We start from the raw sequence: 23,377 nt of genomic DNA, 5'->3' as shown, positions 1-23,377 counted from the left end.
TAGAGGGACTACCTGCATAGATAAAACTACTACTGTGAAATATCCAAGGAAGAAGAGAAACACATGGACGGGGGATGAGAAAGAGAAGGGAGAGAGAGAGAGAGAGAGAGAGAGAGAGAGAGAGAGAGAGAGAGAGAGAGAGAGAGAGAGAGAGAGAGAGAGAGAGAGAGAGAGAGAGAGAGAGAGAGAGAGAGAGAGAGAGAGAGAGAGAGAAAGCGCAGAAAGAAACCTCACCCATGAGAGGCTTGGTTATTTCTAAGAGTCTCTTCTAGAGAGCCACCTTATCAAAGCTCTTTCCACAAACTGATTTGGGAAACAATCTATCTGTGTTTGCTAACTTTGTACAGAGAGTACCACTGTAGGAATTAAGAATAGTCAACCCACAGCAGTATAACAAGGTTTTCAAGCCAAAAGGATAAAGAAAACTCAGAAAAGACCAGAGGTATATGCCAATATTGTTAAATGGTTAACATGATCTTTAAGAAATGGAATCATTTACCCTAGAGAAAGTTAGCTAAAATCAATCTTCAGTTTTAACCTTGGCTACTACCCAGAGGATGCAATCATCAGAGCTACAGAACCCCGAACAGATGGAAACAATTGTAACAATAGAAAGATAAATGTGCGATAAAGGAAGGAAATGTCTTTCTGATTGTGGGAGCTATTTAGTTGTTGAAAGTTCAACAGTGTTTTTGTTTTTAGCAAATATAGAAAATAGTGTTCTGAATTGGATAGCCTCGATTTTCCTTAGATTATCACCTTGTATGTTTGCATTCTGTAACACTGTCTATTTCTTAACATTTTTAGACTTCACATAAATAGAATATTCTGAGTACATATTCTACAGTATAGTTTCACTTGCTCACAGTTATGTTTAAATGATCTATCCTTAAAAATACCTTATTTTCTGGTACCATAGGATACATAAGTGCATTTTTTTCCTCTGTGGGTTGTGACCACTTGTAGATCTTCTTGCCATATGGCATGTGTGTAGACACTCATTGCCATATATACATGCACATTATGTTTTATTTTGGTGTCTGTATATATGTACACATTGCTATTTCTCAATATCAACAAGGATTTTGTTCTGGAACACCACTCAGATAGCAATAATTATCAGTAGTGAAATCCCTTGTATCACCTGCCCAAGTCTTTGCATATAATCTATACATATTCTTTCATGTATTTTATCATGTCTAGATTATTTATGCTATGTATTAAATTAACTATGCTGTAAATAGTTTTATACTTTATGGCTCAAGCAACAGTGAGAAGAAAAGAGCTGCATGTGTTTAGTAGAGATGCAATCCTTTTGAAAATTATTTGCAATCATCTTCCATTCCTGCTTTGTTAAATTCGTACATGTGGAGCACTTGCATATGGAGGGTAACTGTATGTACATGAACAGCTCCCTCAGAGATGTCCAACCCCATCCAACACCAGAGCTCAGGCTAGGCTTCTGAGATAGTGAAAAAATATGGCTCTCACTTTCTATTATATATTTACTCATTTTCAACCATACTCTACATATAAAGTAATTTCAAACTTCCCAACCTATACCTTTATGAAAACAAACTAAATGTATAATACAGTATTTGAATAATACACATGCATGTAGATAAATGAATAATATTCTTCATAGTTAATTCTAAATTATAGATTTATTCTATATTATGTACAGTCCTAACTTTTGGGGAGTAAAACCAGTATGTACATTAACACTACTCTTCTAAAAAAGAGTTTTGTCACCCCAAAATTTCCTTTTCACCCCCAAATTCCCTCATGCTACCTCTTTGTTGTCAGCATCTTTCCTTATCCACTTCTATGGCAACAACATATCTGCTTTCCATCCTGGGAGAGAAAGAGCGTTATGTGTGAACTAGGCTGGATGGAGGGATTCGTTGGTGGTAAAATGTTATTTCCAGTGTGTTTGTGATGGGTTCCTGTGGGTTAAGTGAGAAAGATTGCCCTGGCTTCTTGGCTGACGTCAATCCTGCTGAAGGATGGCTTGCGTAAGAAAAGAAAAGGCACAAGAGAGTAAATTCCCTCTGCTAGAGAAGGGAGATCTTTGATTACATCCCGCCAACCTCCATCCATGGCTCAAATTGAGAACTTAACCATTCTTTATTTTATTCTTATAAAATCAAACATTTATCCACCATATGACCCAATAATCCACTATTCAGTGATTATACAAGAAAAATGAAAAAAACAGTATTAACATAAAAGTAATTCCTTCAGTGTTTATAGCAGCTTTATTCATAATTGTCTCAAACTGCTCATTATTCTGATGTCTTAGTAACCAGTGAGAAGGTGAAGAAAGGGTCCCACAGCCAAAAAATGGAAACTTCTCAAGGACAGCAATGTAAATTAATCCTAAATAGATTTTGTGAAGCAGAAAAAAGTCAAATCCCAAATAGTTTATATTGCTTGATTCTATGTATAGATGTCATAGAAAAGACAAGATTACCGAGGTGTGTCTTTGTCACAATTCTAACAAGACACAGAAACAACAAGATATATGGAGACACATCTGAGGAGTTTCATTCTGAGAATGGACTCATGCTGTTATGGAAGCCAAGAACTCCCTTCCACATTCATGTCGCCTGCAAGATGGAGAACCCGAAAAACCCATGAGAGAGTCAGTTAGAGAAAAGGCCTTTAGGACAGGATGCACACATCTTTGTTTATATATGATAACCATAGTAGTACAATTTAGTGAAGGACTCTCGTTTTTTCCCCAGCAGGAGGCTGCGATGTTTTCTTGTATTATATCATTTCAGTTTCCCTAAATTTTATGAACATCTAAGTTGCTATTTCACAGCAGGCATTGGAAAATTCAGAGCCTCTTTCTCTTCAACTATTACTTAGAATCTGTTCAGTATTTCATCTCTTTCTGGGGTTCCAACTAAACACATAATCCTGTTTCATTGTGTCCTACAAATGCATGTTTCTTATGCTTTGTTTGGTCTTACTTTTCTCCTCCTCCATTTCCTCTCCTTCGTTTACATACGCTTCTGCTTCCTCTACTATTCACTTATTTTCAGCCGATATTGGAGTTTGAACTCAGGACTTCAACTTACTTGTTCAAATGCACTCTTCCACTTGACTCTGTTCTCCAGCCTTGATTTATGCTGGTTATTTTGGAGATGAAGTTTCAATGACTTTTCCGATTGGCTGGCTTTGAACTGTGATCCTCAGAATGCCGAGGAGCTAGAATTGTAGACATGAGTAATTGGTGCTGATCTCTTTCTTCATTTTGAGTTTCAGTGTGGATAATTCATATTGCCCTGGTTTAGAGTTCTCTGGTTTATTCTTGTGGACCCAAACTTTGGTTAAACTGAGTACATTTCTAATACTAGTTTTAGTACTAGTATTAACTTTTAATTCTAGTATTAATTTTTAGCTCTACAATATCCATTTGGTGCTTTTAATGAATTCTATTTTTCATATAGGAAAGAAAGAAAATTCTCACTTTTTCATTCACTTTTCATACATGCTGTTTTATTCACTTGAATATGTTATTATGATTGTGTTGTTGAAGTCATTGTTTCACAATTCCAATATTTGGGTCATCTCTCAATTGATTCTGTTAGATGTTAATTCTTTTTTTTTAATTAATAAGTTTTTTATTGTGGAAATACCGTACAAAGGGGTTACATGAGCAAGGTAATGAATACATTTCTTATCAAGCATTGTTGCCTCCTCCTTTGTTTTCATTTAATACATCCCTACCCTCCCAATCCCCCTTCTTTCCTCTCCCCACAAAGTTGTAAAGTTCATTTTTCGATATAATGTCTTATACATCTTATTGTTGCAATGTGTCTGCCTGTATCCCTATTTAAACAACTTGTTTTTTTCCCTTCCACAAATTATACTAACATCAAATACAGTGAAAACAGGGGTTATACTGTGGGGGAGGAACATAAAAAGCAACGAAGAACACAATGGAATTCTATGCCTCCATCAGAAAGAATGACATTGCCCTATTTGTTAGGAAATGGAAAGACTTGGAAAAAATTATATTAACTGAAGTAAGCCAGGCCCAAAGAAACATAGGTCCCATGGTTTCCCTTATTTGCAATAACTAGTATATGTCTGAGACAAACAGAAATGGTCAGATAAGTTGATGTTAGGTGAAATGAACCCCAAGATAAGGACTCAAATGGTTTTTCTTTTGTGCTATTGTTTCTAACATATTAATAAGCTGATTTCTAGGTGTTAATTCTTTTCTCTTTAAAAGGAGTGCTTGCTTCTTTTTTAAAAAAAAATTTTATTTTATTGTAAAGATGCTATAGAGACAGGCTACAGTTCCGTGAGTGAGGTAATGAGTCCTAGCCAGCATTGTTACTTCCTCCTTTGCTGTTCTCCCACTATCCCTCACTCCCCCATCTCCCTCACTCCCCCCCCCCCCACCGAGTTGTAAAGTTCATTTCCAATCTAGTGTCTTGTGGGTATCATTGTTGCAGTAGGTCATCCTGTGTCCCTGTTTCAGCGTCTCCTTTCCTGTAAGGAAGTGAAGAGAGAAGTTGATTATGACAATCCAGACAAACATAAATTTTGATCAAGAAAAGATTTATACTCATTTCACCTGGTATTACTTCGCTCTCTGGAAAGATTTATCATTCATTAGTACTGGCCTTTCTTCTAGAAAGTTATTGGTTTCTACATTTTTCCAGCCCAGCTTTCCAGAGCTCAGGAATAGTATCCTAAGAGAAAACTAGTAGGAAAATATTTGGCATTCTTCCAGACTTTAATTCTTTTCTGGCTTCCAAATAACTCTAAGAAACCTTGCTTATTCTCTTTTCACCAAGACTCTCCTTGGCAAATCACAATTCCAGATTCGGTCTCAGCTACATCACTGTGGTGGGAATACCACCACAAATTCCACTCAACTAAGAACTTCTTTCCCTCTCTGGAATGTAATTTTTATAGCTAGAACTTGTCACATTCATAGTCCTATATGTGTTGCAAAAATGCATTGTTTGTGTTTATATCTATTTTTCTTAGTAAAATGGAAATCTGTGATACCCTCTTACAGTCATATCCTACCAGAGTTGATCGTATTCACTTCTGTTATCATCAAGCTTGCCTTCTTCAGGAGTGTTCATAGGAGTGTCTCTTCTTCCATATAGGTAGATGTCTCAGCTTTAGTTGGGCAATTGAGCTCTTCATTTCCAGGATTTATTGCTTTTTTTTTCAGGTTTCCATCTCTATCAAATTCATATCTTATAACTTGCACCTTGTTTTTTTATAACCAATCTAAATACAAATTCCAAGGCAAAATGTTCTTCTTTAAATTTTATTTCATTGTAAAGATGTTGTACAGAGGGGTTACATTTACATGAAAAGGTATATCTCTCGTTGAACGTTGTTACGCACTCCATTGTTGTTCTCCACTATCCCTTCCTTCCCCCCCCGCCCCCACGAAGTTGTAAAGTTCTCTTCTTACATAGTGTACTGTGAGTATCATTGTTGCAATGGGTCATCTTCTGTACTTCTTTCAGCATTTTGTTATTTCCCTTCCCTCCCCCTAATCAGATAAATGCATATATAAGATGGAGGGTACCAGAATCAAAGGCAGAGATTGCCAGGGATAATCCAATGGAAAAAGAAAAATGAAATAAAATAAGAAGAAAGAGCTAGATACAGTACATTGGCAACATCAAGTTTAACAACTAAAAAAAAAAAAGACCTGTTGTTTCCATGCCTTGGAGTTCATTTCAATTAGCAACATTTTGTGTGAACATATGTTCATAGCTCTTGAGCTATTATGATTCTCTGTCAGAACTAACTTAGACTCATATTAATTATTACAAATGAGGGAAACCATAGAGTCTATGTTTCTTTGGGTCTGGCTTACTTCACTTAATATGATTTTTTTCTAAGCCTTTCTATTTTCTTATGAAAGGGGAGATGTCATTCTTTCTGACAGAAGCATAAAATTCCATTGTGTAAATATGCCATATTTTCTTGATGCATTCATCTATTGAGGGGCATCTGGATTGGTTTCATATCTTAGCTATGGTAAATAATGCTGCAATGAACATAGTTGTGCTGGTAGCTTTAGTGTGGCCTAGTTTGAGACCAATTGGATAAATTGGAGTAGGATTGCTGGATCACAGAGGAGTTCTGTGTTTAGTTTTTTGAGGAATCTCTATACTGCCTTCCAGAGTGGTTGAAACAGCTTACATTCCCACCAACAGTGTAGCAGTGTTCCCCTTTGGCCATATCCCTGCTACTGTACACCACCAAATTGCCACTCTCTTCTGTCCCTGGGCTCCCAGAAAGCTTTCTGAAGATGGAGATTTTTCTGTTGCTACCTGGGACACCGAATGTACCAGTCTCTATTCCTGCTCCACTTCCTGCTGTCTCATTCTGCCAAGTCTCTGGGCTGGTGAAAAGGTATTCAGATTGGTTGCTTTTCTTGCAACTGAGTTTGGCAATCTCTCAGTAGGACGACCTGATTTACCTGCTGATTTCATTCTGGGTCCCCAGCTAAGAGAACCTGATTCCAGTTTCAAACTTCATGATATTTCTTCTGCCTGTTTGATTTTCTGCAATTTTCTACATTCCTCACAAACTCCTTGTAACGTCTTCTTTCTTCCTCTCTCTCCTTCCTCAGAAAGTCTTTCCTTTTGGATCAATTAATTCTTTTTGTTTAAGAAGCAAACATGTTGCATGTTTCCAGTTTACTATCTTGACCTGGACTTTGCAAGTTGGCTCTGTGACTTGATTTTTGTTTTGTTTATTTTATCCTGCTTACTCTAATTCATCATAGTTTATTTATTTTGTTTGTCTTTGTCTTGGCTTTGTTATTTTTCTGTGGATATTATTTGAACCCTGAGTTTTGGTGGTTTTCATTAGAAAGGGTTCAGACTTGCAGGGAAATGAAAGGCCACATCAGGGCAGATGGAAGACACTCTGTCTTTCCAGGTCCTTCTGGAAGGTTTATCTGGTCCTTCCAGATCCTGGAAGCACTAAGAACCAGGGAAAAATTTACCCTAGATGTTTTTATGTTCAGATTTGAGAATACTCAGAACCTGGGAAATCAAGTGACTTAGGTTGCAATGTCTAAAGGAAAGTTGTTGTTTTCTTTCCTACATATAGTATCAGAGTTCAAGGCAGGCTATTTTTATTATCCTTTTCCACTTGTAACCTCAACTACATGGAAGGCAAAGGTGTGAGGATCATGGTCTAAATGCTTGTGATGAGCTCTTTGAAGCTGTTAACCATCACTTTCAATGAGTAGTACTCTTTTTTGTTTGTTTGTTTTGCCAGTCCTGGGGCCTGAACTCTGGGGCCTGAGTGCTGTCCCTGAACTCCTTTTTTTTGTGCAAGGCCATTGCTCTACTATTTGAGTCACAGCACCATTTCTGGCCTTTTCTGTGATTAATTGGAGATGAGTCTCACAGACTTTCCTTCCCAGGTTAGCTTCAAACTGCGATCTTCAGCTCTTAGCCTCCTGAGTAGCTAGGATTATAGGTATGAGCTAGTGGTACATGGCTTTAATAGTACTCTTATAAACTAGAAAGATGTGGCACTTATTTTAACATAGGTGTGTATAAAATGTTAAGAAGGAATGAACAATGCAACCCTAAATTTAAAGGTCATATTATCGTTGTTAATGGCAGATTTTTTTTCATTATGCACTCTTTCTATGGGAAAATAAAATAAAAAGATAAACATCTTTGATTTAAGATATAGCTAATTGGTTTAAAGAAGAAAGAGTCTGGTTGTCTTCTGTCCTTTTGGTTCCCATGGAATTAATTTTCCACTGTTTTTAAAAAACTTTTAAGCCCAGGAAAGAGTTGTTTCTCATTCTAGTACCTGATTTAAGGCTTATCCTGGGTGACTAACCCAGATCAACAAGTCTCATTTCTCCACTGATTGCTCTACTTCAGTGTGGTCTCTATTCCTTGCAACAATGCTTCAGCTCAGGGTTGCTCTTATCCTCATTTTTACACAAAATCAGTCTGAGGCTTTAGGGTCATAGTAGATTTCCTAAAGGTGCAATTAAGGTGACAGAGTAATAATGTCAGAATTCAAATGTAGCTGTATCTCTCTTGCATCCCAATTGTATAAATATGCTTGGGCTCAAAGACCCTGACAGCTTGTAGCTCTTTCTCCCTAGCTCACAAACTGAAAGCCATCTGGAGCAAGCAAGCTTTCTGGATCTTAGATTAGGCAACGAGCATCTTAATTCATTGACCCCTGAGAGCAGGGCAAAGATAAAGTTCCAGAGGAGAGAAGGGTGGAGAGGAGAAGCTAGGGGTGTGAAGATACCCAAATGTTAGTGATTCAAACAAGCAAAAGTTGTTGTAGTCCTAATGGACTCTCAGTAACAGCTGATAATTCAACTATTCTATTGACTAATAGAGCAGTTTTGTACACTCATAAATCTTTACACAAAGTCTTACAACTCATCAATATTAACTATGTCATGGGCTGGTCAATTGACTTGTAGACTTGTAGCCTCTGCTTAAATATTTGTATGATAAAGGTTTAAAACACACACACACACACACACATATACACACACACACACAAGCACACATACAGCTTCAGCTACACACTGGTGATTCACTCCTGTTCCTCTAGAAGCTGAGAGCTAAAAAATTATAATTCAATTCATTTTTTTTCTCAGCAGGAACCCCATCTCCAATTCACAAGCAGAAAGCTAAGCTGGTAGTGAATCTCAAGTGGTAGAATGCCAGCTCAGCAAGGGCAAGACCATGAGTTCTTCCCAGATCAATCAGCTCATTAGCAAACTTGTAAGCTAAGTGGAGACAAAAATGCAGTAAAAAACAAAAAATAACAACATTTCTTTCCTTTTTTCTTTGTTGTAAGTCATGGGGCTTGAACTCTGGGCCTGTGTGTAGTCCCTCAGCTCTTCAGCTTAAGGCAAGTGCTCTCTCATCACTTGAGCCACAGCACCACTTCTGGTTTTCTGGTGGTTAATTGGAGATCAGAATCTCACAGACTTTCCTGTCCGGGCTGGCTTTGAACTGTGATCCTCAGATATCAGCCTCCTGAGTAGCTAGAACTAGTCATGAGCCACCATCACCTACCTGGCCAGCTTAACACTTCTTAATCTGTCATCTCAAGTGCCGCCTGCTGACTAAAATGCCCTTTATCAAGTTCCAGTATTTATTAACCTCAAGGTATACACCAATATTACCATTATGCAATAAGACAATCTCCCAGAATAAAAATTTGAAATCACATGACATTGGGAAACCACTTGCATTTATGATTAATATTGCAGTACTTATTCTTAAAGTCTTGTTTTAAATTTTATCTTTTGTCACCACCTGGTGGTATGACATTTTTTTCACTTTCATTTTTCTACAAAATTTTTGGTATTTTTACAAGTTATAATTTCAGAGAAGCTAGTGAACCTCAATATTGATTGTTCAATACAGTAAATAAAAATATCATACATGATTAATATCTACTGAATAGATGATTTTTAAATCTGTTTCTGTTCATAGCTTTTGGTTGTTTTTTTTGTTTTTTAAATTTGCCTTGAGTTCTCAAATGTGAGAAATAAGTGGCCCAGGGTAGTTTTCTTTTTAGAAAATTCAGTTGATTTTTTGTAAGTGTGTTTAACAGAGCCACATGATTAAAAAGTAGTTGGCTGATGTTAGTAATTTGATAAAGCATTTTAATATACTTTCAAGAATGTAAATACAGTTCATATTGCAACATTCTAGAAATACTTTAGAAATATTTTATTTTACCCAAAAAAGATAAGAAAAATTTGATAAAAGCCTGTAACATATGACCAAAAAGTTGTAAAAGATACAAATTTCTGCCTTAGAGTGGTAAGAAAAAAGTCACACATCATTTGTTGTAGACTATCGCCACCTTGTGGGCTAAGAAAGAGGTACTAAAGGCTGAAAATTTCTTAAGGTGGAAATTTTTTATTACTAGAAAATGTCTGTGGACAATCAAATGAGATCTAATAATTGTAAACAACATCAGTCCTCCGTCTGGAAATATATCTATCTACAAGATATTTATGTGGTTTCAATGCCAGGAGATATGATCAAGCTCTTTTGTCAGGCCACTTCTCCTTTTACTCTGATTTTTCTGTTTCCCAAGATTTCACACAATTTTGGGCAAGTCAACCCTTCTGAGGTTCATTTCTTCTATGATTCTTTTTAAAGGAAATCAATTAGAAAGGCTATCCTCCTCTCCAGCCTAAAAATGCATGACATTGTAGACCTAGACTTTGTATGTCCTAATATAATTTATGATCACTTTTCATTCTTCAAGATTTGGTAGAATTCTTTTCCAGTCTATAACTTCTTTTAAAACAGATGTTGTCTGTTAATTTTCTCAAATACTATTAAATAAAGCATCTATAGGTTCAATGTTATTTTCTGACTATATGTTCCTTAGTCAAACAGCTTTCATTTTCTAATTGGTAAATCCTACAGTATGAAAACATGAACAAAGGCCTTCTTGTGGTTTTGCAGTATGTGCATTAGTAATTTCTATAGACAACCTTTACACCAAAACAATTCTATTTGCCCCAGTGTGTTGCCAACTTTCCTCATACCATGGCTACTTGTTGAAGACTCACTTAGCTACAGGCCACATGGAAATTAAGAAGAGCATTTTGTCTACAACTTATGAGCCAGTGAAACAAACATAAACACACAAGTACAAAGATAAGTGAACTTTATGGTTTAAAAAGGCCTAAAGCTTTCTTTTCTTTTCTTTTCTTTTCTTTCTTTTTCAGGAAGTCCCACAGTTCAGAAAGGACAAGCATGCTTTTCAAAGGTCAAACCTTTGAAAGAGGAGTTTTAAATCAACTGCTTTAGCTCTTATTTGATCATCTCTACAAATAACTGAAAAAAATGATCAAAGCCTATAAATTGAGTATATTATGATTAATGTTTGTATAAACTCATGTGTGTTCTATAAAAAGCAAACCAGATATATGGTAAGTAAAGCTCAGGCCAGCACGTGGTTTTCTGAGAATAAAAGTTTTATGAAGATGAGAATTCAAAGCTTACTACAGGGAATGAGTGTCAGTGTCACTTTTACTAGTGACATGAACAATGTTTGTTTAAGTCAAATATTTTATTTTTCCAATTCCCATTTTGCTTACAAATACATACCTCTCTGCTATAGGTATGTTTTTGTGTAATACTCCAAACACCTAAAGAATACTGGACTTAAAAAAAAAAAAGGTAAATGGATTAGATGTTCTGAGTGTGGAGTTTTCAGCTTAGTAATTGGCAACTGCTACATCCATGTGTCTGCTGAAGCGATTAAAAAAGAATCACTTCCCAGAACTACAGGTGCACAACAGATTGGAGTCATTATGCAAAAGAACAGAAATCTGGAGAGAAACCCAGAGAATAAAAAAGCCATGTTCCTGGCAACTATTTTCCCTTTAACTCATTGTTTTTTCAGCTCTGTTTGGACATACAACATGAAATAAGAAAAAAATATATAGTGGATTTGAAATAACCCATTCAACACTGGAAATGTCTGCCTTACATTAAATAAACTATCAATGAACACACACTGGATGGAGGCAGGGATGGATAGAAGGTCAAACTTGGATTCATTTATTTTGAAGCCTAATGTAGAGCAGTTCGCAGATGGGAATATGTTACATGACTTTTGTTTTGTTTTGTTTGTGTAAGTACCACATTCTGTGTTTCTGAGTTTCGATTCCTGCCTCAATTGAAGCGAATGGAGTTGATGAGGCTCTAGTAAAGTTCTTCAGCCACCTGAACTCTGTGAAATCTCCATCTCAAAGACGCTAAATCCTAAATGCTGCTAGCCACGTGTTGTTTTCTGAGTGAGCTCTCTGCTAAGCAAGAGATTTGAAAATGACTTCGCCATGATCAATCAATCTGTAAGCCTAACATGATCTTTTTTCAAATGTTATTGGAAGAGGCTACACTTAATGAAATCATTTTAAAAAAAGAAATAAAAAGGAATGCTAGACTGCTATAGAACTACTGTAAGAGAAGTAAAATATGTCTGCCAACCAAACTGGGGGAGGAGTGATACTCATTTGTTGGGAAAGGCCATTTGCGAAGCAAAGAGGAGTTACCCTCTTTTCTTACAGATAAAGACCAAGGGCCGATAACATAGGAAGCCAAGGAGCTGCTGGAGTGTGTGGATCTCTACTCTGAATTTGATGGCTGACTAAGTTGGGGTAGAGAAAGAAGGCAGAACCCCAAGGGTGGAATGTTCGATGGGGGGAGGGGGTGGAACCGCACAGAAAAGAAAGTTGTGGTGATGATCCACTTTTGTGAGCGTGCGTGGAAATGTAAAATTACATTTAATACAGAACCCCCTCCTGAGATAGGGGAGACCCCAGGGGAGTTAAGAGCTTTGGAGGATGAAGTGGTTCTCTATGTCTCTATCTCCTTCTATCTCCCTCCCTCTTCCTTCCTTCTCCCTGTCTTCCCCTCCCCCGCTATGTTTTCTCGGTGATCTTTCCGCAGGAAAGGGATGCAGAGATTTTATGTTTGTTTCCCCCAAGTAGGCAATGTAGAACCGAGAGAACAGATCCTGCAAAGCCTCTAGAAAAATACATTGGGGTGGTGATGGGGGGGGTAATGAGGGGGGAGGCTTCTGATTGAGGCTAACCGACGTTTAAGGTTTGGAAAGGAGCACAGAAGGGGACCAGACCCCCCGACGGCGGCACAGGGGTGGGACGGCGAGACGCCGGGCTTGGCGGGGCTCGGAAGTGGGAGTGGGGAGCGGGAGCGCCGGGGGGCTGCCCCGGACCTGGGAGGTCTTTCTCCCCATTGTCCCCTCCGGCTCTCGCCCTGGGAGCGCACGGAGGAGCGTTTCCTTCCTGCGGCTGCCGGAGCCCTCCGTCCCTCCAGCGGGGCCGCCCAGCGTTTTTCTTTGGTGACTCGGGGCGAGGAACACTCAGCCTTTGTCGCTTTCGTAACGCGGACGCAGCCTTTTCCCTTCCTGATAGGAAGAGGAGCGGGGGGGAGGAAAAGGATGCGGGCCTAGTGTCCCAACCCCGGCGACCGGCCGCCGCGGGGCTCCCGCCAGGGCCGTGGCTCCCCGGACTTTCCCGCGCCCCTCCCCGGCTGCCCCCGCCCCTAACCTGGGGCCTGCGGCGGCCGCGGTGTGGTTTTTGGAAATCTCCGCCTGGGCGGGAGGTTTGTTATTTTTATTTATTTATTTTTTTACTTTTGCCTCCTTCTTTAGGGAATTGAAATCTGTTCCAGATCACCCGTGCCGGAAACGTGAACCTAGGTCCCCGACACAAGTCCCTGGGGGTGAGGGGGTGGGGTCGGGGTGAAGGGGGTGACCGCTGACGTCAGCGCATAGGCATTTTTGGGGGGGTGGAATCCAGAGCCTGGGAGCGTCTCTTGGGCCCCTCACTCAGAACTTTCTAGTGGAAGCTCAGAAATAGTCCTCTCCGCACCCCCGATCCCCCCACCCAGGTCCCCTCCACCCAAGAACAGTTGAAGGCAAAAGTTGGTTAGGAAACTTCTGGAGGCAAGGCTGGGGAGGAGGTGAGACGGTTTTTTTTGGGGGGGGGCGTGAGATGGGGGAGTATTTATAAAAAAGGGCCACTGTTCATCTCCCAAACTGTGGGGGCGCTTTGAGGGCGGGAGCAGGGGTGCACGGCTCGAGGCAAGGGGAACTTTGCGCAGAAAACCCCATTCTCCACTGGATTGAAGACTGGGACGGGAGGCGGCGGGAAGGCAGCGTGTTTCTAGAAGCTGGGCCCGGGAGAGGCACGGTGGAAGGGACCACCTGCTCCTTCCTCTCCCCCCTCCCCTCGTCTCAGGTGTCCGCAGGGCTGGTCACCGCGCCCCCGGTGCGTCTTCGGTCTCTAGATCGCCGGGTGGTGGCTGCGCTCCAGCGCGGGGGCCGCCCCCTCCCCCGCCGGGGCCCGCGGCGCTGAGCGCGGTTTAACACCGGCTGAGCTCAGGGGGCGGCGTCTCCGGCACCGGGAAGGCGGCCAAGAGCGAGGAGGGGCCTCGTGCGGGTCTATAAAGGGGCAGCCCGGGCTGCCCGATTCTTGCACTCGCTGGCCAAGCAGCTAGGAGCCAGGTGCTATTTACAAAGCCTTGAGAGCAGAGCCCGGCGAGGGGGGAGGCGGCGGAAAAAGAGAAGGAAGAATAATAATAATTATTATCATAATAATTTCCCCCCCAATCTCCCTAACCCTTCTGACAGCGAGCATCTCCGTGATCCAGGCGGAGGACGACGAGTGGAGCCAGGCACTTGAACTTCCAGTTATTCCCCAAGCCTGCCCCCCGCATCCCTATCCATCCCAAAGGCACCCCGAAAACGCATCGTGTTCGCGGGACGGCGCGGTGCCTTCCCGGGGCGGTGTCTCCAACTTTGCGCGCTCCGAGGGGGTGGGAAAAAAAAACCAACTTCCCGCAGCTCGGTCTTCTAAGGGACTCACGAAGCTTCGGTTGTCTCCGGCTGTGCGCGCCATTAGCCTCATTTTTAATAGAAAAGAATAACCGTCCTGGTTCACTTGAAAGATCCAGAACAAAAAAGCGCTCTCCCCGGCTGAGCGCGCGGCGGTGCACGGTGCGTCCCGGCGGGTCTCCGGTGCCAGCCCAGCGATCCCGACAGGGGGGTGTCGAAGGGACCAAGTCTGGTGACGACGTGGAGACCACCATGCCGGTGCCACGATCTCGGAGCTCTCGGCCTGCACCCTCCAGGGTGATCGCGTTGCTGCCGCCGCTGCTGCTCGCGGCGGCCGCCGGGCTGCTGTCCGTGCCCGGCGCTCACGGGCGCCCCACTGAGGAGGACGAAGAGTTGGTGCTCCCCACGCTGGAGCGCGCCGGCGGCCGGGGGACCACGCGCCTCCTCCTGGAGGCCTTTGGTCAGCCTTTGCACCTGAAGCTGCATCCGGATCACGGGTTCTTGGCGCCCGGCTTCACACTCCAGACCGTGGGGCGCAGACCCGAACCCGAGACGCAGCGTCTGGAGCCCGCCGGCGACCTGGCCCACTGCTTCTATTCCGGCACGGTGAATGGTGACCCCAATTCAGCCGCCGCCCTTAGCCTCTGCGAGGGTGTTCGAGGCGCCTTTTACCTGCGGGGCGAAGAGTTCTTCATCCAGCCCGCGCCCGCCGAGGCCACCGAGCGCGTCGCCCCCCGCGCGCCCGGGGTGGAGCCGCCCGCGCCGCCGCCGCCGCCCCAGTTCCATCTCCTTCGCCGGCGGCGGCGGGGCGGCGGCGCCAAATGTGGAGTCGTGGACGAAGATCCCCTGCCCGCCAGGGGCTCAGGACCCGAGGGCGAAGAGTCTGAGACTCAGTGGCCCCAAAGAGACCGGGATCCGGAACGAGAGGGACAGCCAACAACAGGTAGAAGCCTAACCCTCTCCTTGGCTCTCCATTCATCTCTCTCCTCTCTATTGCCTTTGATTCGAGGGGTGTGCATCCTGGCTCTCAGTCACCCTAGACCTGAGACCAGACAGAAGGGAGACCTGGGGTGAAAGAAAGTAGTTTAGAAGCCAGTGTAATGAGAACTCTTGATCTGTTTGTCCAAGGAATAAATAACCAAGAAAGGATAAGTCAGTGGTTTTCTACAGACTAAGCACAAGCGATTTGACTGTGCACAAGTTCGGATTCACTCGAATCCGAAACCTTTAGTGGAGTGTGAGAATGTGTCATTTTTTTTCTTCTATCCACGTGTGTGTGTGTGTGTGTGTGTGTGCGTGTGCGCGCGCGCGCGCGCGGCTTGGCGGGATGGTAGCTTCCTGCAGGCCAGCGCGCAGAAGAGGGCGGGGATGGAGAGGAAAGAGGAGGAACGGTGATCCCCGGGGCAGCTGTGCTCAAGATCTTCTGTGCTGTGGGCTTCTGTCCTCTCCCTCCCCCCGCCCCCCATTAAAAGGCCTGGCGGCCGAAGGGCCCCCTCGCCCGACCCTGCTTGGGAGGTCTTTGCTCTACGCGCCCCGCCTCCGGGTTTGCGCTCCCTCTCGCGGCCATAATTCGGCTCTTAAAGCCTGGCTGAGTGTGAGCCTCGGCTGACTCTTCCTGCTGCGCCTTTCCCTGACTCTGTACCACAGTCCTGACGGTCCAGATGGATATATATTTTTAAATCGCAGTGGTGTCATGTTTTCTGCTCACATGCCTTGTTTTAGAATTCCCCTCCCCCTCCCCCTTCTCCCGCGTCCGTTGCTGCTGGAAGCAGATACTTGGGTCATCACCACCCACTTTAAAATTTCTCAGGGAGTGGGGGTGGGGATGGGTGGCAGCGAGTCATCAGACTTTTTCCAAATCATCAGCCGGGGTTCAAGGCAGGAACTTGTTTCCCTGGGGCAGTGGGAGTGGGACAATGGTCTACTGGGCAGAGTGGGTGGTCCTCCTGCCGGGAACTGGCCTGAGCACAGAGCCCCAGGGACCCCTGGAATGAGAGCTGAGCAATGCAGGCTGAGATTCCTGCAGGCTCCGCCCCTTGGCAGCCGCCAGGCCCTACCCTATGCCTTCCACGTGGAGCCTGATGGTCTCATTCAGGACTGAAGTCCTGGCTTGAGGAGTGGAAGAGTGACTCTGGGCACCCTGCCTGGTGCTGCCCTTCCTCCAACATTTTTTTTCTTTTCTTTTTTTTTTTTACTATAGCTGGTGTGCACAATGCCTTGCTCAGACTGTAGGATTTCAAAGGGGGCAGAAGAAATCCTTGCTTACACACACGCACACACACACATGCCCACGCACACACATACACACACACAACCTGATCTCTCCAGGACATTTTTTTTAAGTTTAAAACAAAACACAAAACTTTTTAAGTGACATTTTTTTAAAATTAAAAGACAAATGCAAATTTTGTTCTAGTTTTGGCTGTTATATTTTGCTTCTATTGGCCTTGACTCATTCAGCTTCCTTTAAATAGTCGGGAAAGATCACTGTTCTTGGATTGACCGTCCACGCTGAGCAAATGGTCTTCATCTGTGTTTCTTTACAGTAACTGGCAGCATAAGAAAGAAACGGTTTGTGTCCAGCCCTCGCTATGTAGAAACCATGCTCGTGGCAGACCAGTCGATGGCAGAGTTCCACGGCAGCGGGCTGAAGCATTACCTGCTCACCTTGTTCTCGGTGGCAGCCAGGCTGTACAAGCACCCCAGCATTCGCAATTCCATCAGCCTGGTGGTGGTGAAGATTTTGGTTATCTATGAAGAACAGAAGGGGCCGGAAGTGACTTCCAATGCTGCCCTCACCCTGCGAAACTTCTGCAACTGGCAAAAGCAGCACAACCCTCCTAGTGACAGATACGCTGAGCATTATGACACGGCCATTCTTTTCACGAGACAGGTGAGCGCCAGGCAATGCTAATGACTGTGCTATTCCAAGAGTCAGCATGGTAGCCATGGATGAAAGCCGTTTCACCCATGTCTTCTCATTAACATTTTCATCTGTCTATAGGTGAATAGGGTCATTAATGTGGATTTGCGTTTACTCTTTATAGGATCTATGTGGGGTCCAGACATGTGACACTCTAGGGATGGCTGATGTTGGAACTGTATGTGATCCCAGCAGAAGCTGCTCGGTCATAGAAGATGATGGTTTGCAAGCTGCCTTTACCACAGCCCATGAATTAGGTAAGTCCGTTTCAGAGTACAAGTCGTGCCCACTTCATGAGTTCAACCTGATGATTAGGAAAAGAACAAAAGTAGGAAGTGCAAAGGACAGGGGGAAATTTACGTTTCCGTATACTCCGTGAGAAGTAGGCATTGTCTCCACAGTGAATGGTCTCCTAAATACATTTCTTCTTGTAGAAATATCACTGGGAGACAAATGAGTCCTTTCTAGCAGGGGGAAAAAAAAATGCTGCCAATTACCACTGTTTTACTGTGAGTTTGGATCGCTTCCTAGGCCACGTGTTTAACATGCCACATGATGATGCCAAGCAGTGTGCCGGCCATAATGGAGTGAACCAGAATTCGCACATGATGGCATCGATGCTTTCCAATTTGGACCGTAGCCAGCCGTGGTCTCCCTGCAGTGCCAGCACGATCACTTCATTCTTGGATAACGGTCATGGTAAGATGATGGTGCTACTCCTAGATAGCCACCCACCATTCATAGATAAGCTTGTAGATGAAGGAGATCTTTTTTTGGGGGGGGGGAAATTGGTTTGTTTCTGAATTATTTTCTTCTATCAAGATTATAAATATTCAGACTTTAATTCCCAATGAAGATTGTATTGCCATCTAAATGGCCCTCGAAATCCATTCATTCCTAGTTTGAACCGAATAATAACATCCTACCGTTATTGATGGGGACATAATCTATAATAACAATGTTAATCTCCCTAGCATTTTCTCCTACACATCTATAGTTTCAGACAAATACTTTATAACACCGTGATCTTTACCTTGCATACCGTCGTAATCTATGTATTACCTGGCATTTTCTTTGCAGGGGAATGTTTGATGGACAAGCCCCAGAACCCCATCCAGCTTCCGTCTGATCTCCCGGGCACCCTCTATGATGCCAACCGCCAGTGCCAGTTTACATTTGGGGAGGAGTCCAAACACTGCCCTGATGAAGCCAGTACCTGTACCACTCTGTGGTGTACTGGTACCTCTGGAGGCCTGCTTGTATGCCAAACCAAACACTTCCCCTGGGCAGATGGCACCAACTGTGAAGAAGGGAAATGGTGTGTAAATGGCAAGTGTGTGAACAAGACTGACAAGAAGCATTTTGATGTGAGTTTTTCTGCTAAAATGCGTTTACACACCTTTAGAATTCAGAATTCAAAGTGATGCTAAAAGATTTCTTACTGTTAAAATCCCCATTTGTGTCTTCTGTGCAAAATCCTGTGCTAGCTTAATATTAAGATTGTTTCTTTCCTTGTATGTTTTCCCTCCTTCTTCTCATTGGAGAATTCTAACACTGATGGTTTGTTTCCCAACGTAGACTCCTGTCCATGGAAGCTGGGGGCCGTGGGGACCTTGGGGAGACTGTTCAAGAACCTGCGGTGGAGGGGTTCAGTATACAATGAGGGAATGTGACAACCCAGTCCCAAAGAATGGAGGGAAGTACTGCGAAGGCAAGCGAGTACGCTACAAGTCATGTAACATTGAGGACTGTCCAGATAATAATGGTGAGCCACAGCGAATCTCTGCTTGGAGAGATGGGGTAAAGGAAATGAGCCCATGGTCAAAGTTGGAAACTGATGTCATTGTTCTCTTTCCAGGAAAAACCTTCAGAGAAGAACAATGTGAAGAACACAATGAATTTTCAAAAGCCTCCTTTGGAAGTGGGCCCGCGGTGGAGTGGACGCCCAAGTATGCTGGCGTCTCTCCAAAGGACAGGTGCAAGCTCATCTGTCAAGCCAAAGGCATTGGCTACTTCTTTGTTTTAAAGCCTGAGGTAGGGACTTTCACGTGTTGTCCTGCCTAAGAGCCAAGAACTTGGCTTGCTAGCTTTTGATACAACTTCTGACTTGCTTTCTCTTTGTGTTCCACTTTTAATTTGGACTTTTATGCCTTAGCAACTGTCTGCATTGAGTTTACTGCTGCTTCTAGGGAGCCAAAATATACCACTTAAGATTCTTGCAATCACTTAGAATTATATATATGATATTGTATATGTTATATACAATATATAATATATGATATATAAAAAATATATATCTTTTGAGAAATTCTTTTCTGGATAATAAGGTTTTATACATAACTCATTGTTAGATAAATTATATATTAACACAGCCACCAGTGATTTGGGGAAAACAATTTAAGCGTAGTCCAAAGTACTTGTTACTGGACAACTAGAAGTAGCATGCACAAATGTACTTAGGAAAATGGAAGTGTCAGCATGCATATGAAACAGAGAAGCATTATTTCCTTTGCTGTTTTTCTAGTATGATAAATCTTATTCTAAGGTAGACAAGGAAATTAAGCTGGATTGAGATTTTGATGTGTTATTGCATTGTAGGGTATGAAACCAATCCCAAGTTGCAGATTCAACATTTAGCAAATGATATACAGAACATTTTTATTTTTAATTTAGTTTAATTTTATTTTAGTGTCAGTCCTGAGACTAAAACTCAGGGCCTGGGCTTTGTCTCTGAGCTTTGCTGTTCAAGGCTGGTGCTGTAGCACTTTCAGCCACATCTCCACTTCCGGTTTTCTGGTGGTTAAGTGTAGATAAGAGTCTCAGGACTCTCCTGGCTTCAAACTGTGATCCTTAGAGTTTAGCCTCCTGAGGAGCTAGGATTACAGGTGTGAGCCACCAACGCCCAGCTTACAGTGCACCTTTTATTGCAGGATTTTATTACAGGCATTGAGGGTATAGAAATAATCCAGTTGGCAATCTGTTCTTTTACTGGCCTTGGTTCTTAGGAAAATAAACAAATACAAAATGTACATTTTTTCAGGTAGCTACAGAAACTTGACAAAGTCATGCATGCTATGTCCAGAGAAAATCACTTTCATTAGTATGGTCAAGAAAGCAGAGAGAAAAACATTCATAGTCATGGAAGCTTCCTAGCCTTCCTTCTAATTAACACCCAGATGCATGTTCTCTACGCAGGTTGTGGATGGCACTCCGTGCAGTCCGGACTCCACTTCTGTCTGTGTGCAAGGCCAGTGTGTAAAGGCTGGGTGCGATCGCATCATAGACTCCAAAAAGAAGTTTGATAAATGTGGTATTTGTGGAGGAAATGGTTCTACCTGCAAGAAAATATCTGGCTCAGTTACTAGTGCAAAGTAAGTCTTTGTTTTTTAAGTCATGTATTTCAGAGACCTTATAATTTAGGTGTATCATTTTAGAAAGCTAGGGACAAATTACACTAAAATGTAATTAGTTAAACCTGTTTATTTTTTCCCTCATAGACCTGGATATCATGACATTGTCACAATTCCGGCTGGAGCCACAAACATTGAAGTAAAACAACGGACCCAAAGGGGATCCAGAAACAATGGCAGCTTTCTTGCTATCCGGGCTGCTGATGGCACGTACATCCTGAATGGTGACTTCACTTTGTCGACTCTAGAGCAAGACATTACTTACAAAGGCATTGTCTTAAGGTACAGTGGTTCTTCCGCAGCCTTGGAAAGAATTCGCAGCTTTAGCCCACTCAAAGAGCCCTTAACCATTCAAGTTCTTACTGTGGGCAATGCCCTCAGGCCCAAAATTAAATACACCTACTTTGTAAAGAAGAAGAAGGAATCATTCAATGCCATCCCAACTTTTTCAGAATGGGTCATTGAAGAGTGGGGTGAATGTTCTAAGTCATGTGGGTTGGGTTGGCAGAGAAGACTAGTCGAATGTCGAGACATGAACGGGCAACCTGCTTCCGAGTGTGCAAAGGAAGTGAAGCCAGACAGCACCAGACCTTGCGCAGACCTGCCTTGCCCCCAGTGGCAGGTGGGTGAATGGTCGCCATGTTCCAAGACTTGTGGGAAGGGTTACAAAAAGAGAACCCTGAAGTGTCTGTCCCATGATGGGGGGGTGCTGTCCCATGAGAGCTGTGATCCTTTAAAGAAACCGAAGCATTACATCGACTTCTGCACAATAGCAGAATGCAGTTAAGCAGTGTCGGTCTGGAGGGAGAGTCAGTGGGGAAGGGCTGATGCTCAGAAATCCAGAATGCCGGAGGGATCTCATTTATCTTGCCTGTAACCAGTGAGGTGTGTCAACTTGATGGGAGGATGGAGAGGATAGGAGGTAGATCATAAGAATATGCAGCCAATTTGATAAGGTAGTTAACATGCATTATTAAACTCTGAGCAACAACACAGCACGATAAAGGCTCCAGAACATGAATTTCATTTGTTTCGTTATATCCATTACAAAAAAAATGAGCCTGACACGTTGCAAGTCCTGTTTTCTGGTACTGATTGAATGCTCTGGGAAAAGAAAAGCAAATGAAAGAGAAATTTTCCTTGAAGACATGGCTTACTTAACCTCCCAAACCACATGGGGAGAACGGTTCCAGCAGGAAGTGGGATCGGCACTGCATATGGCTGATAGGTTCACAGAATGTTTATACCTTTTTCTGTTAAGAATGAAAGAGTTCTGATAGTGGAAAGAAAGGCTCAGCCCTGTGAAAGAACTCACGGTTCCTTCCCTGTTACCATCTCAGTCTTTGTCTATGTGATTCATTTTGAGGAAGGAACAATTCACATATGGGTTGGTGGCATCAAGTCTTCAAAGATGCAAATAAGCAGCAGAGTGCTAGATACTGGGAAAAAAGGAGATACGGTAATCAAGGTACCTCCCAACCAGACTTTCCTCCTTATGTAAGCCTACTTGGGAAATGTGGATGTGAAAGAAAAATAATTTATGTTACAAAAAAGTCAGTAGGATCACACTGAAAAGATGCAATGCCAGAGTAAGAATGGAGCATGTAGAACAAGGACATTGAGCTCACTCATCTTGTAATAGGGAGCCTGCTGAGGGGTAGCAGGCTCTTCCCCGTGGCAGCCGGTCCAACAGTCGTATCCTGGTGAATATCTGTTCACCTCTTCTACTGAGAGAGACTATGACTTTGTCCATGTGTACATAGTAAAAACATGTTGCTGTAAATTGTATGTACTTTGTAAGTATTGGTTGTGTGTTCCTTCTGGGAAGGACTGTAATTTGTAATAAATGCCTATAATAACATATTTATTTTTATACATTTATTTCTAATGATAAAAACTTTTAAGTTAATGTCACTTTTGTAAAAGTGCATATAAAAATAGAGTATTTATGCAATCTATGTTACTAGGAATAATAAAAGAACACTTTTGAATGTCTGCGTCTGTTTCCTGAAGTGAGAAATTAACTTCTCAGGGAAGGAACTCTGAGATACAAACATTGAATCAGGAAGACTAGTCTTTCTTGGACTGTTTGGAAATGAGATTTAGTTCTAATGAAATATGTTACCTGTATTCTTGATTTGTGGAAGTGCTCATAGAAAATGAATTAGTGGTACTTTTAGTGATAAGATGGTTACTAATGTATCTAATAATATACACCAGTGGTTGGCAAATGTCTTTGTAAAGATCCAGATAGTAAAATATTTATGGCTTGATGGGACATTATTATCTTTGTCACAACTTCCTAACAATGCATAAGCAGCCATAAGTACTATGTAAATGGATGGGCATGACCATGTTCTAATAAAACTTTATTTACAAAAGCAACTGGTGGGCCAAATTTGTTCTCTGGGTTGTTTGCCAATCCCTGATGTATATCATCAATTAAATGGAAAAAAACGGTTGGCTCTGATACAGTTTGAATTTTTGTTTCTTCCTCAGTTCTATTACATCGGTAAAATGATGTGAAAAGTACTTAAGTTATTGGGTAGAAATGAAGCTTCATAAATCTCACCTGGGAGGCATGGTGAGCCAACTTTCCAAACATTTCATTGTCATATTGAGAATATCTGAGGTGTTTGAGAGGAAAAACACA

At 42.5% G+C, this 23,377-nt stretch overlaps 1 protein-coding gene across 1 annotated transcript; it reads left to right on the top strand.

Annotated features, from left to right (window-relative positions):
* Positions 1-14,048: 14,048 nt before the first annotated feature.
* Positions 14,049-23,105, top strand: Adamts1 (ADAM metallopeptidase with thrombospondin type 1 motif 1). The gene is made up of 9 exons (XM_070030522.1): positions 14,049-15,334; positions 16,938-17,284; positions 17,439-17,571; positions 17,846-18,013; positions 18,395-18,681; positions 18,893-19,079; positions 19,173-19,348; positions 20,510-20,685; positions 20,812-23,105. Exons 1-9 carry the CDS (start codon positions 14,644-14,646, stop codon positions 21,509-21,511), a joined length of 2,865 nt encoding a protein of 954 aa, XP_069886623.1. The 5' UTR covers positions 14,049-14,643; the 3' UTR covers positions 21,512-23,105.
* The last annotated feature ends 272 nt before the right edge of the window (positions 23,106-23,377 follow it).

This window comes from Dipodomys merriami, unplaced genomic scaffold, assembly GCF_024711535.1.
Source record: "Dipodomys merriami isolate MVZ:Mamm:240054 unplaced genomic scaffold, mDipMer1.0.p SCAF_2, whole genome shotgun sequence".
NCBI classification, from domain to species: Eukaryota; Metazoa; Chordata; class Mammalia; order Rodentia; family Heteromyidae; genus Dipodomys; species Dipodomys merriami.
This window is presented reverse-complemented; position numbering and strand designations above follow the sequence as displayed.